Genomic DNA, 14,924 nt, shown 5'->3' on the forward strand with positions numbered 1-14,924 from the left:
CATGCCTGGACTGTCGCAATAGCCAGGTCTGCCAGCCACAAGTCTTTCCTCACTCTGATTCATCATCCACTCAGCTACCAAAGTGATTTTCCTAAAGCACAGGTCCAAACTTGTCAGCCCCATACTCAGCAAATTCCTGGGGCTTCCTGTCATCCCCAAGATCAAATATAAAATCTTCTGTTTGGCATTCAAAGCCATTCTTCTTACACTTTGCACCCTTCCCCAATCCCTAGTCATGTACTTTTTGATACAGTGACTCTGGCCTTCTGGTTATTCGCCACATGAAATACTCCATCTTTCAGCTCCAAATATTTTCTTTGTTGACATGCCTATACACCTGCCTGAAATGCTCTCTTCCTCATCTCTGCCTATTGGTTTCCCTGACTTCCTTCTAGTCTCAACCAAAATCCTGCCTCCTACAGGAAGCCTTTCCAAATCTCTCTTAATTGTCCCTTCTCTCTCTTAATTATTTCCTATGTATCTTGTTTATAGCTTGTTTGTACATATTTGTTTGCTTGGAGGGTTCCCCATTAGATTGTGAGCACCCTGTGGGCAGGGACTGACTTTTGCCTTTCTTGTATTCCTAGTGCTTAGCATAGTAGCAGTAAGTTGTAAGTAACACTTACAACTAACTGAATACAGGCATCTTATTCACCAATTATAATAGTATGGCTGGAGAATGAACCAGAAGAAGCAAAGCCACCTGAATTAGTTTCACACCTATCTGAATAATGTTGATCACACATCCATATTGATTTGGGCAGAAATTTCTGCCCATAATCACATATGTATCAGAATATGAGTCCACAATAAATTAAGAACAGAAGTTTGTCATCACCTAGTATGCAATAGAAAGAAAATATATAAAGGATTATATATATACACATATATATATATGTATGTATATATGTGTGTGTGTATATACATATTTATATATATATATGTATATATATGTATATATATATGTATATATATGTATATATATATGTATATATATTTATGTCTATATATATATATGTATATATATATATATATGTATATATATATATACATATATATATGTATATATATATATATATGTATATATATATATATATATATACATATATATACATATATATATATATATAGAAAGGGGAGGGGGCAGGAGGGGAGCACATTGGTCCCTGAGCAACCATTTGACAAATGAGGAACCCTGCAGAAGGTCAGGGATGAGAGACGTATTTAAGGTAGTATATCATGTAAAAAGGCACTGGGCAGGTCATATACCAAGAATGGAAGACAATAGATGGCCTGTCCAAATAACCAACTGGATCCCATAAGATCATAAGTGGGCAATTGGGAGGATGAAAATTCAGTGGGACCAGCTTTATTTGAGCAGTAGCATGGAAAAGAGCACTAGACTTAGAATTGAGAGACTTGGGTTTGATTCCTAGGTCCAACCCTAGCCATGTCAGACAGAGCAAGCCCCTCCCCCAATTCTGTTTTACCTTCTGTAAAATGAGTGTGATTGTACAAATGGCACCATGGACAAAGCACTGGGCCTGGAGGCAGGAAAACCTAAGTTCAAATCTAGCCTTAGACAGCTCTGTGGCCTAGTTGCATGGTCCTAGGCAAATTATTTAACCTCTGTCTGCCTCAGTATCTTCAACTATAAAACGGGGATAATAATAATAGCATCTATCTCCTGAAGTGGTTGTGAGGAGAAAACAGGATAATATTTATTAAGTGCTTATCGCAGTGTCTGGTTCATAGAAGGTATTTAATAAATGCTTATTCTTCTCTCCTCCCCAATAGGTACTTAAAAGTATTATGATAAGAAAAGGGGGAAGGGAATAAAAGTACATATATCCACATATGTGTGGATATATACATATATAAACCTTATAAATCTTCATATACTGTATAAATGTTACATTAATGTAATTTATTGAGTCTGATGTGGAGTAGTTCTATACTTGCATTATGATAAATGATGCCAGATTCAAATATAGATCATATAGATTAGTTTGAATCTCAACCAAGGCAGTAGTCATCTTTCTCTTATTCTGATGAGTCGCTTTATTTTGTGATGTAGGTGAAAGAGGTAGGTGGTTTTCTGAACACCACTAAAAGATAGTTCATGGACCCCACAAGATTAAGAATCAGGTTTCTAACCTGTACTTGGGTCATCTTTCCTTTTAAAAATTATTCCTTTGTGGGGGCAGCTAGATGGCGCAGTGGATAGAGCACCGGCCCTGGAGTCAGGAGGACCTGAGTTCAAAATCGGCCTCACACACATAATACTTCCTAGCTGTGTGACTCTGGGCAAGTCACTTAACCCCAATTGCTTCACTAAAAAAAAAAAAAATTATTCCTTTGGAAAAATTAATACATGTTCTCAATTTCAGTATGTATGAAGGAACAGTGTCTTTTTCTTAATCAGTACCAAGACAAAAGAAAGTAAATATCATTGACCCCTCTGTAATATCTCAGAAAATTTATTTAGGAATGACTTGTGGTCATATAAAAGAAAAAAATTGAATTGTTAAGTAGCTTTAAGCACTAAAAACATAGCTTCCTCAGTTCAAGTTTTTTTTTTTAAAGGCTACTGTTATTAAATGAAACACCCTGTAAATGGTCCTTCTGAAACTGGAAGTTTTGGAACAATTTTTGTGCCTTTCAGTCTTGACTGAGCTTGTTCATACTACAATTCCCTAGTGCCCTTTCCTCTTCTTTTCCCCCTTTCTAATCATTAGCACTAATTTTTATGGCTTTCTTTTCTTTGTTCTATTATTCATTAATGGTTTAATGTATTTCATTGCTCTTTCGAGAATAACCTTTCAGATAGAGCACGTTAGAAAGTCATGTTAGGGAAAACCTATATTGAAAAGAAGCCTTAGCCGGAAACCCAAAGCAAACCACTCCATGGAGTACTGACATTTGAAAAGTGGTCTCTTTTAGAAACATTGCTGAGATAGTGGGAAAATAATTATGTAAACTTACCTGACCTCGTTGGAATTTTATTGGCATATCTGATTTGTGCAGAAGCCTAACACCAGAGTCACCTCTTTCTCCATATAGACACAGGTAAACTGCAGATGTGGTTTCTGCTTCCTTCAATTGGCCCGTGTAGACATAAACATGGTATCTTACTACTATTAATCCAAAACAGAGAGAAGAAAAAAACAATTTGCTCAGTAATTCATACAAATTGAAGAGAACTAGTTAAAGGCCCACTCTATGTTCTGAGACTTCTATGAAAGCATTGTGTATATAGATTCCACATCTGGAGTTCCCTTATCCTCATAATCTACCTGAATTAAAATTAATTTACTTAAAAATATATATAGGTAAAACTTTCTTCATAAATAAGTCTCTGTATATTGATTAATGTTGCTCATCCTTCATTTTCAAAGAGGACCAATGACATCATGGATGATGTCTTAACTTGCTCATGAATTAAATTTAAATGAGGCAGATTTACACAAAGTCATCAGTCTCAGTCTCTCTCTCTCTCTCTCTCTCTCTCTCTCTCTCTCTCTCTCTCTCTCTCTCTCTCTCTCTCTCTCTCTCTCAGAATCATTGAAGTCCATTGGCAAGATAAAAGTCAAGATTACCAGTGATGGCCTGAGATATATTGGATGACCCTGGCATCTTTGATGTCTGACCAAGCTCTAAGTGTTTCACAGCAGCTATTTCAGCTGCCTTTACAGCCATTGGAACAAATTATTCTTATCCACCCATTCCTCCAGAAGAAGAATTCATGTGCTTGGGGTAGACATCCCACTAAATCACTGATGGGTTTGAGGCCTGTCTGTACTTTCAACCTGGTTTAGCCCATCTGCCACAACAGTTTTACCTGAGTGTGGCCACTGTGCATGTTACATGCTTCTTGGAGACACAGGTAAGAGTTGGGTGGCAGGTGAACACCAAAGATGGATGAGCAGCCCTGAAAATTGCTTGTCAAGCCCTCACACCAGAGGTGCTAGTCTACCTTGAACACTTCATATATCCCATTGATTAATTGATAAATGTATAGGGGAAAGAAAGTTCTGAATCGTTAACTTAATTCATACATTGAACATTTTTTGTGTAACAGAAAAATGCTCACTGGGTTTTTACATCTTAGAAATAGAATTAATAAATGAATGAACAAATGATAGATTGCATGCCACTTTCATAGTCTCCTAAAAGTGAGGGCAACACCTTTATTTTGTGAACTGTTTAAAGTTTACAATGATTTTAGTTACAATGAGGTATTTCAAGTAAGGAATGGCTTAAGAGCATGGCGACCCACTTGAGGTATGAAAAGTAATGTCATGACTAGAACTATTATAGCCTCCAACTTTCACCTTCACCATTGCTGCCAAAAAGGTTCAACACTCAGGAGCTCTAATGGGCTCTGATCCTAGAATGGCCAGTGACTCAGGCACAATTCGTGGAACATTTACCTCTCACTATATACAACTCTCAACTTGATACAAAAATAACTGGTTTCCTCACTGGGACAACTAATATCACGTAACTAAATATCTCAGAAGTAAATAAAATAGCTATTAAAACCCTGGAATGCAGCAAGCACTGCTGAAGTTTAGTAACACACTTGGGAAAATTGCTTTTCCATCTTCTTCTACAGGTAGCTCACAGACAATGTCTCCATCTCCTTGGATTCTAGATAGCCACTTGTTTGCCACAAAGTTTAGGGTCTTCCTGCTCTTTACGTGCTGCATTGTCACCTGAAATTAAAAGAGAAAACAAAGAAACAAATAAAAGTTTGGTACGTTTCTTAAGGTTTCTTCTAGAACTAAGCACTAGCTTTATACAACTGTGCACTCCTCAGTAAGTGCTAGTGTGATGCTGCACTATAATGATCTAACACAGCTTTCAGTTAGCAAGGGAGGATTCCCATAGACGGCAAGGAAACCAAGAAGGGCATCTCTCAAGGACATAAAAAGACACTTGGTCTTTGTACATGTATATGAACATGAATTATTCTGAACTCAAACACCTGCATTCTTCCTTGCCCCCCCCCAAAAAAGAAAACAACCGTTTCCACATTATCACAAAAAAATAAAGAAGATGCTCTTTGGAACTGTGAATCTTATTTCATATCAATTGTATTTTTTAAAGTATATAATAAATTCAAAATATTACTTTCAAAACTGTCCTGCTTATCAATTCTTCCTTCTGAACTTCCTTCTATTTTCTTCTGTACATCGTAAAAAATGTTTCAAGGGCCTTCTTTTTTAGGCATAACTCCTATTAACCTCAACCCCTATTAACTGAGACTAATAATTTTTAAAAAATACTTGTAAACAAATGAACATAATCAAGTAAAATGTATCCACACAGTGGCTATGTCCAAAAAAAAATAACTCTTTCCACACCACATACCAATCACCTCTCTGTCAGGAGACGGATGACATTCTTCAACGTAGATCCTAAAGACAAATGGTTAATCATTGTACCATATGTCAAAGTTGTTTTACTTCATGTTGTTGTTATCTTTGTCTAAATTGTCCTCCTGGTTCTGCTCACTTCACTCTACACCAGTTCATACAACCCAGAGTTCTCTGGAGTTAGGTTTTGTCATTTTTTATGACTCAATATTGCATTACATTTACATAGTACAACTTCATCTGCCAAATGTCTAACAGCAACCTGAGATAGCACCTTGGATTCTAGGTTGTTGTTGTTTTTTCTTTTCTTTTTCACTTTCCCCCTTTACGATCAGGTACTTTGTTTTGCAATTTGATGTATTTCTACACAAAACTCTGTGTGTATATGTGTGTGTGTGTGTGTGTGTGTGTGTGTGTGTGTATGTGTAATCTCTCCAGGATGTACTTTTGATTCTCTTCAACCATCTTGACAATACCCCTTCTCAAGGAACCTTCATCTCTTCCCACCTTTTCAGCTTTTTGTGCGTGTGTTATCTTCCACCATTAGAATGTTTATACTTGCATTCCTAGCATTCACGCGACAAGTGCTTAACAAGTGCTTGTTGACTTGCCTTGCCTTCAGTCCTGCTTCTATTTGATATAAGAGGAAGGTTCCAGGGGTATGTTGAAGCCAGCTCCGAATGGCTTGGGAGAACTCATTGTTCAATTTCTGAGGTGAGCATTTTACCTAGAAATCAGTAAATCCAACAAAGTATGGCTTCACTTACGTTTTGTAAATAGTCTAGAATTAAGAAAGTGGCAGAGAATATGTTGACATTGTAGATTAAACTTTAAAATGTGGTTTGGATACATTTTAATGGAAATCCACTTACTAACATACCTCTGCAAATCTAATTATTTCCTGAATCCTTACTTTCATGTTTGTATAGTCTTCTCACAGACTCCACTGATGAGAAATAGCAAGTTTTACCCCTTCTTCTTCTTTCTACACAAGTGGATTCCTCTTTTTATGCTTTCCTTTCCCTTCTTCAAGCCCTCAGAAGAGAATTAATCCATCCCCCCAAGACTTCCATATTTGTTTTTTTTTTCTTATTTAATTCCCTCCATACCCTTTGAAAATAATAAGGTTCTTAAGAGACTTCAGCTTCCTCTCCTCCATTAGAATACTGGAACTACTTCATCAAGCAGTTCTTTTCAGTTGCACAAATAAATTTATTTTTTATTTACAAATTTTATTTTTCTAGGTTTCTTTACAATCCTGTATTTGTATTTCAAAGTTCCTACTCAGTTCTGGTCATATCTAAAGATGCTTGATAGTCATCTAAAAGGTCTATTTTTTTTTTCTGTTTTCAGATTACATTCAGCTTTGTTTGCAGGCTATTGTTCTTGGTAGTAAGCTGATTACTTTTGCCTTTTGGAATATTGTATTCCAAGATCTTCTCTCATTTATGCTATAAGCTGCTGGGTCTATGACGATTCTGACTGCGGCCCCTTATTACATGAACTGCTTCTTTCTGGATTCTTGAAGCATTTCTTTTTCTGTGATATGGGAGCTCTGGATTTTGGCTGACATTCCTGGGACTTTTCCTTTTGGGGCATCTGTCAGGTGATTGGTGAATTTCTTCCATCTTCACTTTGTTCTCTGATTCAAATAGACTGGCCAGCTTTCATTTAGAATTTCTTGAAATACAATCCTTAGGCTTTTATTTTTTTAACTGTGGTTTTCACAAAATTCAGTAATTCTTAAAATATCTCTCCTTGATCTGTTTTCCAGGTGAGTTGTTTTTTGTATCAGATATTTTACAATTTCTTCTTTATTTTTTCAATCTTTTGATATTTTTCTAGTAATTCTTACTGTCTTATTAAGTTATGAGTTTATTCTGGAGGAGCTTTAAGTTTGGTATAATTTTAGATGCTAGTTGATACATATTTCCTTTGATTTACACATCTCTGCAACTTTGCACAATGGCCAGGCTCCACCCGCTGCTATTGTTGGGGTGATCTCACCCTGGGACTCTTGGTTCCTCATCTCCTGGGGTTTGCTCCCCCACCTGGATCTTTGGGATTCAGAGAAATGGCTCTTCAGAGCCCTCTCAGGTTTCTCAGAACAGGGTCAGGGTCATTAGAACCCCTAGGCCTGGAGTGTACCATTGCCACACTGTGCTGCCACTACTCACTGAGGCTAGCAGGGCTTCCAACGTCCACATCTTGGGGTTTTCTTACCATTCTAGGGCATCGTTGAGTGGGCCCTTCACTCTTGCTGACTGTGGACACAGAGTTTTGTGAGCTACATATGTCCCTGAAAATCTCTGGTCACCAAGGAGGCTAACCTGTGCTAACAAGCAGGCTTCATTTTCTACTGCCCTCAAGCTTCTTCTGACTGACTTACTACACACTTCTGATGTGGAAGAAATCATTAACTCTAGTTTCTCATCAGATTTTTTGACCATTCTTCAGTCTAGTACAAATGTCAGAGTGTTGTTAGTATTGGAATGCTTCCTGTTCAGGCAGACATTACATCATTATCATCATCATCATCATCATCATCATCATCACCAACATTTATATAGTACTGACTATGTGCCAGGCAATATGCCTTAGCATGCTTTACAATTATTATTATATTGCGGTGCAATTATATCATATTACAATTATATTAAAATACAATAAAATATATTACAATTATTGTCACATTTTATTCTCATGACTCTGAGAAGTAGGTGCTGTTACTATCCTCATTTCACAGATTTTACAGAGGAAATTGAGGCAAACAAGGGTGAAGTCACTTGTCCATAGCCACCCAGCCAACTAAGCTCAGCTCTAAATCCACTGTACCCCTTAGCTGTATCTTGGCCAGAAATACCTCCTAAAGGGTTTCACTTCACAGTGCTTTTTAAATATTTACATTCCCTAAACTGACACTCCACACAGTCCCCAAACTTTGTCATCTAATGTATCATAAAACCGTCTCCAGGAATGTGCTAAGCAACCTAATTTCTTCTATTTTAGATACCCCATTAGATTATGAGTTCCTTGAGGGTTTAATCTGTGCCTCTTTTTGCATCCACAGCACTTAGTATAGTATCCGGTACACATTAAGTGCTTAATAAATGTTTACTGACCGATATTCAGGTAGTAAAATAGGATGATATCATCCTATCTTCTCATTAGCCTGTGACAGGTCTTTACATGAACTGGATGAATAATTATATGCCATGTGAAAAGAATGGCAATGTGGCATGATGGATAGAGAGGTGTGAGAGCCAGAAAGACCTGAGTTTAGTCCCACTTTTGGCCCATACTGTTTGTGTGACTCTAGTAAAAGTACCAACCTCTCCGAGTTTTAAGGCAACTCTAAAATTATAAATTGAAGAAAAGAAGTTCCAACCTGCTTTAACAGAGTAAGTTTATCACCAGTAGCCTCTTTTATCAATGAAATAAATCATAGGTTTAGTCCTTATCCCTGTATGTGTGTATGTATGCACATACATATAAAATCATAGCTCTTTGATGTGCATTCTCCACTGGAGATTTAGTCCAGTGCCTCCTCATGGTCCTAAGGCAACCATGGGTTCTCAAAAGCTATATTGGAATACAAGTTTTGGTAGGTCTTATTAAGCAAGGAAGGTTTTAAATATGACCTTGATGACTGATTGCATATCTATTATCAGAGGACCAGCCTGAGTAGGCTCTGATTGGCTTACCAGAGAGGTAGTCACCAGATGATGCATTATTATGGACAATGGCAGCATGAAATATTGGCTCTAAAGAGTCAGAGGACCAAGGTTCAAATCCCAACTCAGCAATATACTACATGTATGACCCTAAGGTCCCTTAATTTTCTTTGAGCCTCAGTACGCTCTCCAGAAAATGAAGGAGTTAGGGCTAGATAATTTCTGAGGTCCCTTTTGACTCTTAAGTTTAAGATAATGTGATCCTGTTTAAAAAGGTATGTTCCATTATGCAGAAATTCATCATAATGTCATTAGAAAAGTAAGGGACAAATGAGATGTATGAACTCAAGAGATTTTTTTAATTGAATTCTTTAGGAACATATGCAGCACTGCTGCCATAAGATACAATTATCAAGAAAAAAACTGGAAGAGTGAGAGTTCAATGCAAAAGATTAGGGAAAGCCTCTGTTAACCAAGGAGGTTGCACCCCATCACATCATCTCCTCTCACTTGTTAATATCATTAGGACAAGAGAGCATTGGAAGGAAATTTGGGAATATGTATCTATAATTATTATGAAAGACAATGGGAAATTATTATTTCCTTTAAAGAAATTCATTTAATAACTTTAGAAAAAAGTATTTATTCCATCAAAACAAAATAAACTTGAAAAACTATGCTTTGCCTTTTCTTTTAGTCAAGGTCTAGATGTTTGTGCATTATGTCAGAAAATATTAAAAAGATTTCCCCTAAAAGTTCCAAGGTTGGAAATTTCATTAATTTAAACTTTACTGAACCAACAAAAATAAAACTGCCTGGCATTTTTCTACCCTGAAAGTTGTTTCCAAGTATGCCATCTCATCAGAACAACCTCTTCTATCATTATCAAAATAATGTAGATAAGGAACCTGAGCAAAAGAGATTTGCCCAGGGTCATATAGCTGGTCCAATGTTCCGGAAAAAAAGGTCTCAGGTAACCAGTCAAACACATTTTTGGAGTGCTCTCTATGTTCAGAGCACTAGACAAGGCTTTGTTGATTGATAAGAAAAAGAAGACAAATTAGCTGCCCTCAAGGCATTTATAGTCTATTTGGGGAGAGGGAACAAACAAGCATGATCACAACACATGAACAATTATAAAACAGCATGACAGTAGAGACAAATTAATATCATATAATGGCCAATGTAGGGGGTTTCCATTTCAACTGAACACTCATTTAAGAGCTTGCTCTAAGTAGTGCTCCGTGCTAGCTGCTGAGGATACAAAAATAGACTTGACATAGACCTCAATCTCAAGATGCTTAAAATCTAATAGGGAAGAATGATGCTTACGGATTGATATTCTCATTATTTCATCAATGTAAATATAATTATAAAAATAGCTAAAACTTATATAGAGCTTACTATGTGCCAGGCACCGTGCTAAGCATGTTGTAATTGTTATCTAACCTGGTCCTTACAAATGGGAGGTAGGTGCTATTATCATCCCCATTTTACAGATGAGGAAGTGGACAAACAGAGATTAAATTACTTACTAGGGTCACACAGCTAGTAAGTGTCTGATGCTGGGTTTGAATTCAGAACTTCCTGACTCCAGATCCAGCATTTTATCCACTGTGCCACCTAACTGCCTCTTATTGACTTTATCAATCATCTATATCCCACACATTCCTTCTATCTGGTGTGCTTTTTGTCTATGTTCTGTCATATATGCTCCATAGAACATTGCCCCAATATGCAAGCTTCCTTTAGGTATTTTGTGGTTATCAGTGCAAATGTCAGGAACTGTCTGTATGACTGTACCACACTTTTCCCACATGACTGGCCCACTTCCTTTTCCATTTCATACATTTCATTTTGTCTGCATGAATGAATGAATGAAGCTATTATTATTAAGTGATTACTACGTTCAAAACACTGGGCCAAGCCCTGGGTATATACATAAAAAAGTAAGACAGTCTCTGCTCTCAAGGAACTAACATTTTAAGGGGGGAGAAAACACATATGGAATGTTTTAGCTGCATGGAATAGTCCAATGGTCCTTAGGGTACAGTGACAAAGCACTGTGATGTCTCTTCTTTAACATCATTTCTAGCAATAAAATCATAGCAGTTTCCAATGTTGAACCATTTGAAGGTGCCAAGGACTTTGGCAGCAAGAATTCTTTTTTTTTTTTTGAGTCTCCAATAGATGTGGCTCTATCACCTGTAGGAGTAGCTGTCAAGCTACATCTCCACATGGCTTACTTCCTGGAATGAGGACTGTGGATGCTGGGATACAGTCATTGTTATTCCAAAAGTTCTTTGGGCTATTTACATCAACATCTCAGAGGAGATGCTATCAAGATGGTGGTGATGGTGGTTTGACTGTACTGCCATATGCTACTTTCTGGCACTCCCTTAGGATGCCTTGATGCTTCAACGAGTTTGACATTTGGTGAGGATGACCAGGAGGCACCACCTCTCCAAATGATGACTATGAAGGCCAAGTTGAGAGCAGGACTTGTGGTGTGAGGAGTGCTGCTACTCCCAGAATTCTTGTGTCTATTTGCCTTTTGGAGCACCAAACTCCAGCTAAAGCTTTCCTTCATAGAGCTAGGCTGGACCTGGACTTTGCAACTCACTCCACTCTCCATCTATAGCTCTGCTTTTTCTAAACTTCCAGAACAAGATACTCCCATGACAGGTACTCCCTAGTATCCTTTCCTCCGCATCCCCACCCTTCCAGCTTCCTTTTATATGTTGTGGGTGGGACTGCCTTTCGTTCTCTTATTTGTATTCCCAGAACTTAACAGAGTGCCTGGCACATAGTAGGTGCTTAATGTTTATTGAACTGCATTGAATTGTTGGTGACAGTTGGTCAAGGGTTAGTGCTGGTGGTGATGAGGAAAGTGGACCCTTTCTCTGCAGTGATTTCTCTCTTCATGATGGCTGTATCATGAGGGACATAGCTACTCTCAAAGCCCTTAAGTTCTGTGTGCTGGACTTTCTCCATCAGAGTCTGAGGAGAGATGGTTGTCAAGGAGATGATGGCTCAACTTGCCTAGCACATACTACCTCCTTTATCTCTGTCAAGATGCTTTATTTAGGTTGGCTTTCCTGCCCTGTGAGAAACAGTTGGTTGGCTGGCCCTTTGTCCACAGGAAGCACCTCCCTGGATGATGACTGCAAGTATCTGGAAGCTGGATTAGGTGTCTGGGTGACTTGCAAAACACTTAATAAATGCTTATTTAATTGAATTGAATTCAATAACACTTACTTGACTTCCAGCCAGCCAACTTAACCATCCCAGAAACCATTGCCTGAGAGACATAATACATTCAGGTCTGGAATCCCCACTGTGAAGCTATACAGTTGATGAGCCAGTGAGGGCCAACTCAGAAACTCACCTATCTAAATTGCCCCTGACCACAAGAACATTCTTCCAGCTATCTTTTTACCATATGTGCTACCATCTCCCACTCTTTCTCTGAGAATGGTAATTGAATCAATACTGGAAAGGACATATTAATCAACTTCCCTATGGCTCCACTCATTACCCCTGCTACATCCCAGACCAAAACACCCTTGGTCACTACTGCCCAATATTTGTAGTCTTTCTTAAGGGCAGGGACCATCTCACTTTTGTATATATTTGCATCCCCTGTACTTCCCACAGTGCTTGGGAAACACATAGTAAGTGTCTAATAACTACTTTTTCATTCATTCATTCTTACATGCCAGTCCATCTTGGTAATACATTATATAGTCTATTTTCAACTACCAAGCTCTTGTTCTAGTTAATCCCTAGAGGAAGAACTGGTAGCAATGAGTGGAGGTTTCAAAGAGGCAGATTTAGACCTGAAGTCTTTAGAAACTTTAGAAACTGCCTCACAATATTATCTACAATTGGAACTGGTGCCTTCGGAGGTTGTGGGTTCCCATCAATGAAGGTCTTTATGCCATCTTGTTGGATATGTAATAGAAAGGATTCTTGTTCTGGTATGGGTTGCATGAAATGTCCTCTGAGTTTCTTCCAACTCAGAGATTCTATGATTGCATGATTCACCATTGCCCTTTGTTATGTGTCATAATATTGATTCTTTAGAGATAGTGATATTCCATGACTTGTAGTCATACAGCATCATCTAAGAGAACAGTGATATTGAAAAGAAAGGTTTGTGTGTCAGAGAACAGCTCAGGATCACTGAAAATGTTGCACAATTTTCCAAATTCAATTCGGCTTGCTCTATTTACCCATTCAATTCCAAACCCACTCATCATTCATCTACAATACCTAACTTTCCAAGATACAAGTACTGATACAGTAACTTAATGTGTTGTATATTACACTAAGGGTAACAGTCATTCCTCATCCCTTTATTTTCCTGTGTCAATTGTTAGAACTATCTTTTTTAGAACCTGTGGAATTCCTTAGAGAGGATAATATTCCTGGGATTTGATCATATTAACATGCTATCAGGAAAACCTCCAAAGTTATAAGCAATCCTTTTCTCATCTGAATTCTGCTTAGGACATCATACGTGACAGCAGGGAACACCTCTAGTAAACACTTTTCTCCCTATTTTATGTTCTGTTTGATAATGATAATTAGAATCACTGGATAGTTATTTCTTCTATAGCCTCTTACAAGATATCTTATGTAATCATGATATATACATGGGAGAAGATTAGTTGGAGGAGATTCTATAAGGATTCAGTTACATCTACCAAAGATTTTTCTGGGAGGTGTTTAATATACAGTAAACATAGTGAGGAAATATACAGACACAAATACCTACAATAAAAAGAATAAATGAAAAAATACAGAGAGAGTTTGGGAATGACTGATCCAGTCAAGCTGGAACAGGATTAGCATTGAAACAATTATGCCAGCAGTGGGACGTGAGTGAAGGGGGCAGATGGCAAAGCCATTCCAGAAGTGGAGTTGATATGACTTGGCAACTCATGGGATAAAAAGGGGAAAGGAGAGAAAAGAATCAAAAGTGATTGCAAGTATATGAAAAGTTGAATGGGAAAGGTTTAGTGAGAAAATTATGAGTCCAGTATGAATGAGTTATCAGTGGAGCATGCAGGTAGAGATACCTAGAAGTTTATACTGGAAATACAGCACAAGCATTCTGGGAAGAAGTTGGGGATAGGAGGAATGGTTGCATATTTGAGAATCATATGCATAGAAATGATCATTGTAACCAGAGAAATATATGAAATAGTCAATGGAATTGATCTAGAGAGAGAAAATAAGTAGGCCAAGGACAGTTGGAGGATCCCCATTTTTAACAGAGGGAAGAAATATAAAGATCCAGGAATGGAGATAGAGGGAAAAAAAACACTTAGAAGCAAAGTAAGTAAACTAGGGAAGAGATGAAGAAATAAGCATTTATATAGTGCCTACTAGGTTCCGGGCTGTTTTTGTTTGTCCTTCCTTTTCAAAAAGGACCAGTGACATCACAAGTGATGGCTTGACTTGCCTGTGAATTGGATTTAAGTAAGGCAGAGTTACACAAAGTCATCAGACTCATTCTCTCTTCCAGAGTCATCAAAGCCCAATGGCAGGACAAAAGTCAAGATGACTGGTGATGGCTCGAGATGCAGTGGATGACTTGATATCTTCAATGTCTAACCAAGTTCTAAGCATTCTAACCAAGTTCAGCTGTCTTAATGGCCATTGGAATAAATTGTTCTCATCCACCCATTCTACCAGGAGAAGTCTTCACATACTTGGAGTAGACATCCCCCTAACTCACTAGCAGGTTTGAGACCTCAACCTGGTTTAGCTAGTCTGCCAAGACAGTTTTACCAGGGTTGGGCTGCTGTGAATTCTATAGTTTCTTAGAGCCATAGGTGAGAGTTGGGTAACAGATGGACAC

General features: G+C 37.9%; 1 protein-coding gene across 2 annotated transcripts in view; it reads right to left on the reverse strand.

Annotated features, from left to right (window-relative positions):
• The window catches only part of RP1 (RP1 axonemal microtubule associated), a 655,430-nt gene that overhangs the window by 411,602 nt on the left and 228,904 nt on the right, over positions 1-14,924 (reverse strand). For both annotated transcript variants that reach the window (XM_021005939.2, XM_078153415.1), the window contains exons 22-23: positions 4,586-4,718; positions 2,986-3,137 (exon numbers count right to left, since the gene is read on the reverse strand). In XM_021005939.2, coding sequence (XP_020861598.1) covers positions 2,986-3,137; positions 4,586-4,718 — 285 coding nt within the window. The remainder of the gene's footprint in view (positions 1-2,985; positions 3,138-4,585; positions 4,719-14,924) is intronic.

Source organism: Phascolarctos cinereus, unplaced genomic scaffold (assembly GCF_003287225.1).
Source record: "Phascolarctos cinereus isolate Bilbo 61053 unplaced genomic scaffold, phaCin_HiC Scaffold_4;HRSCAF=312, whole genome shotgun sequence".
NCBI lineage: Eukaryota > Metazoa > Chordata > Mammalia > Diprotodontia > Phascolarctidae > Phascolarctos > Phascolarctos cinereus.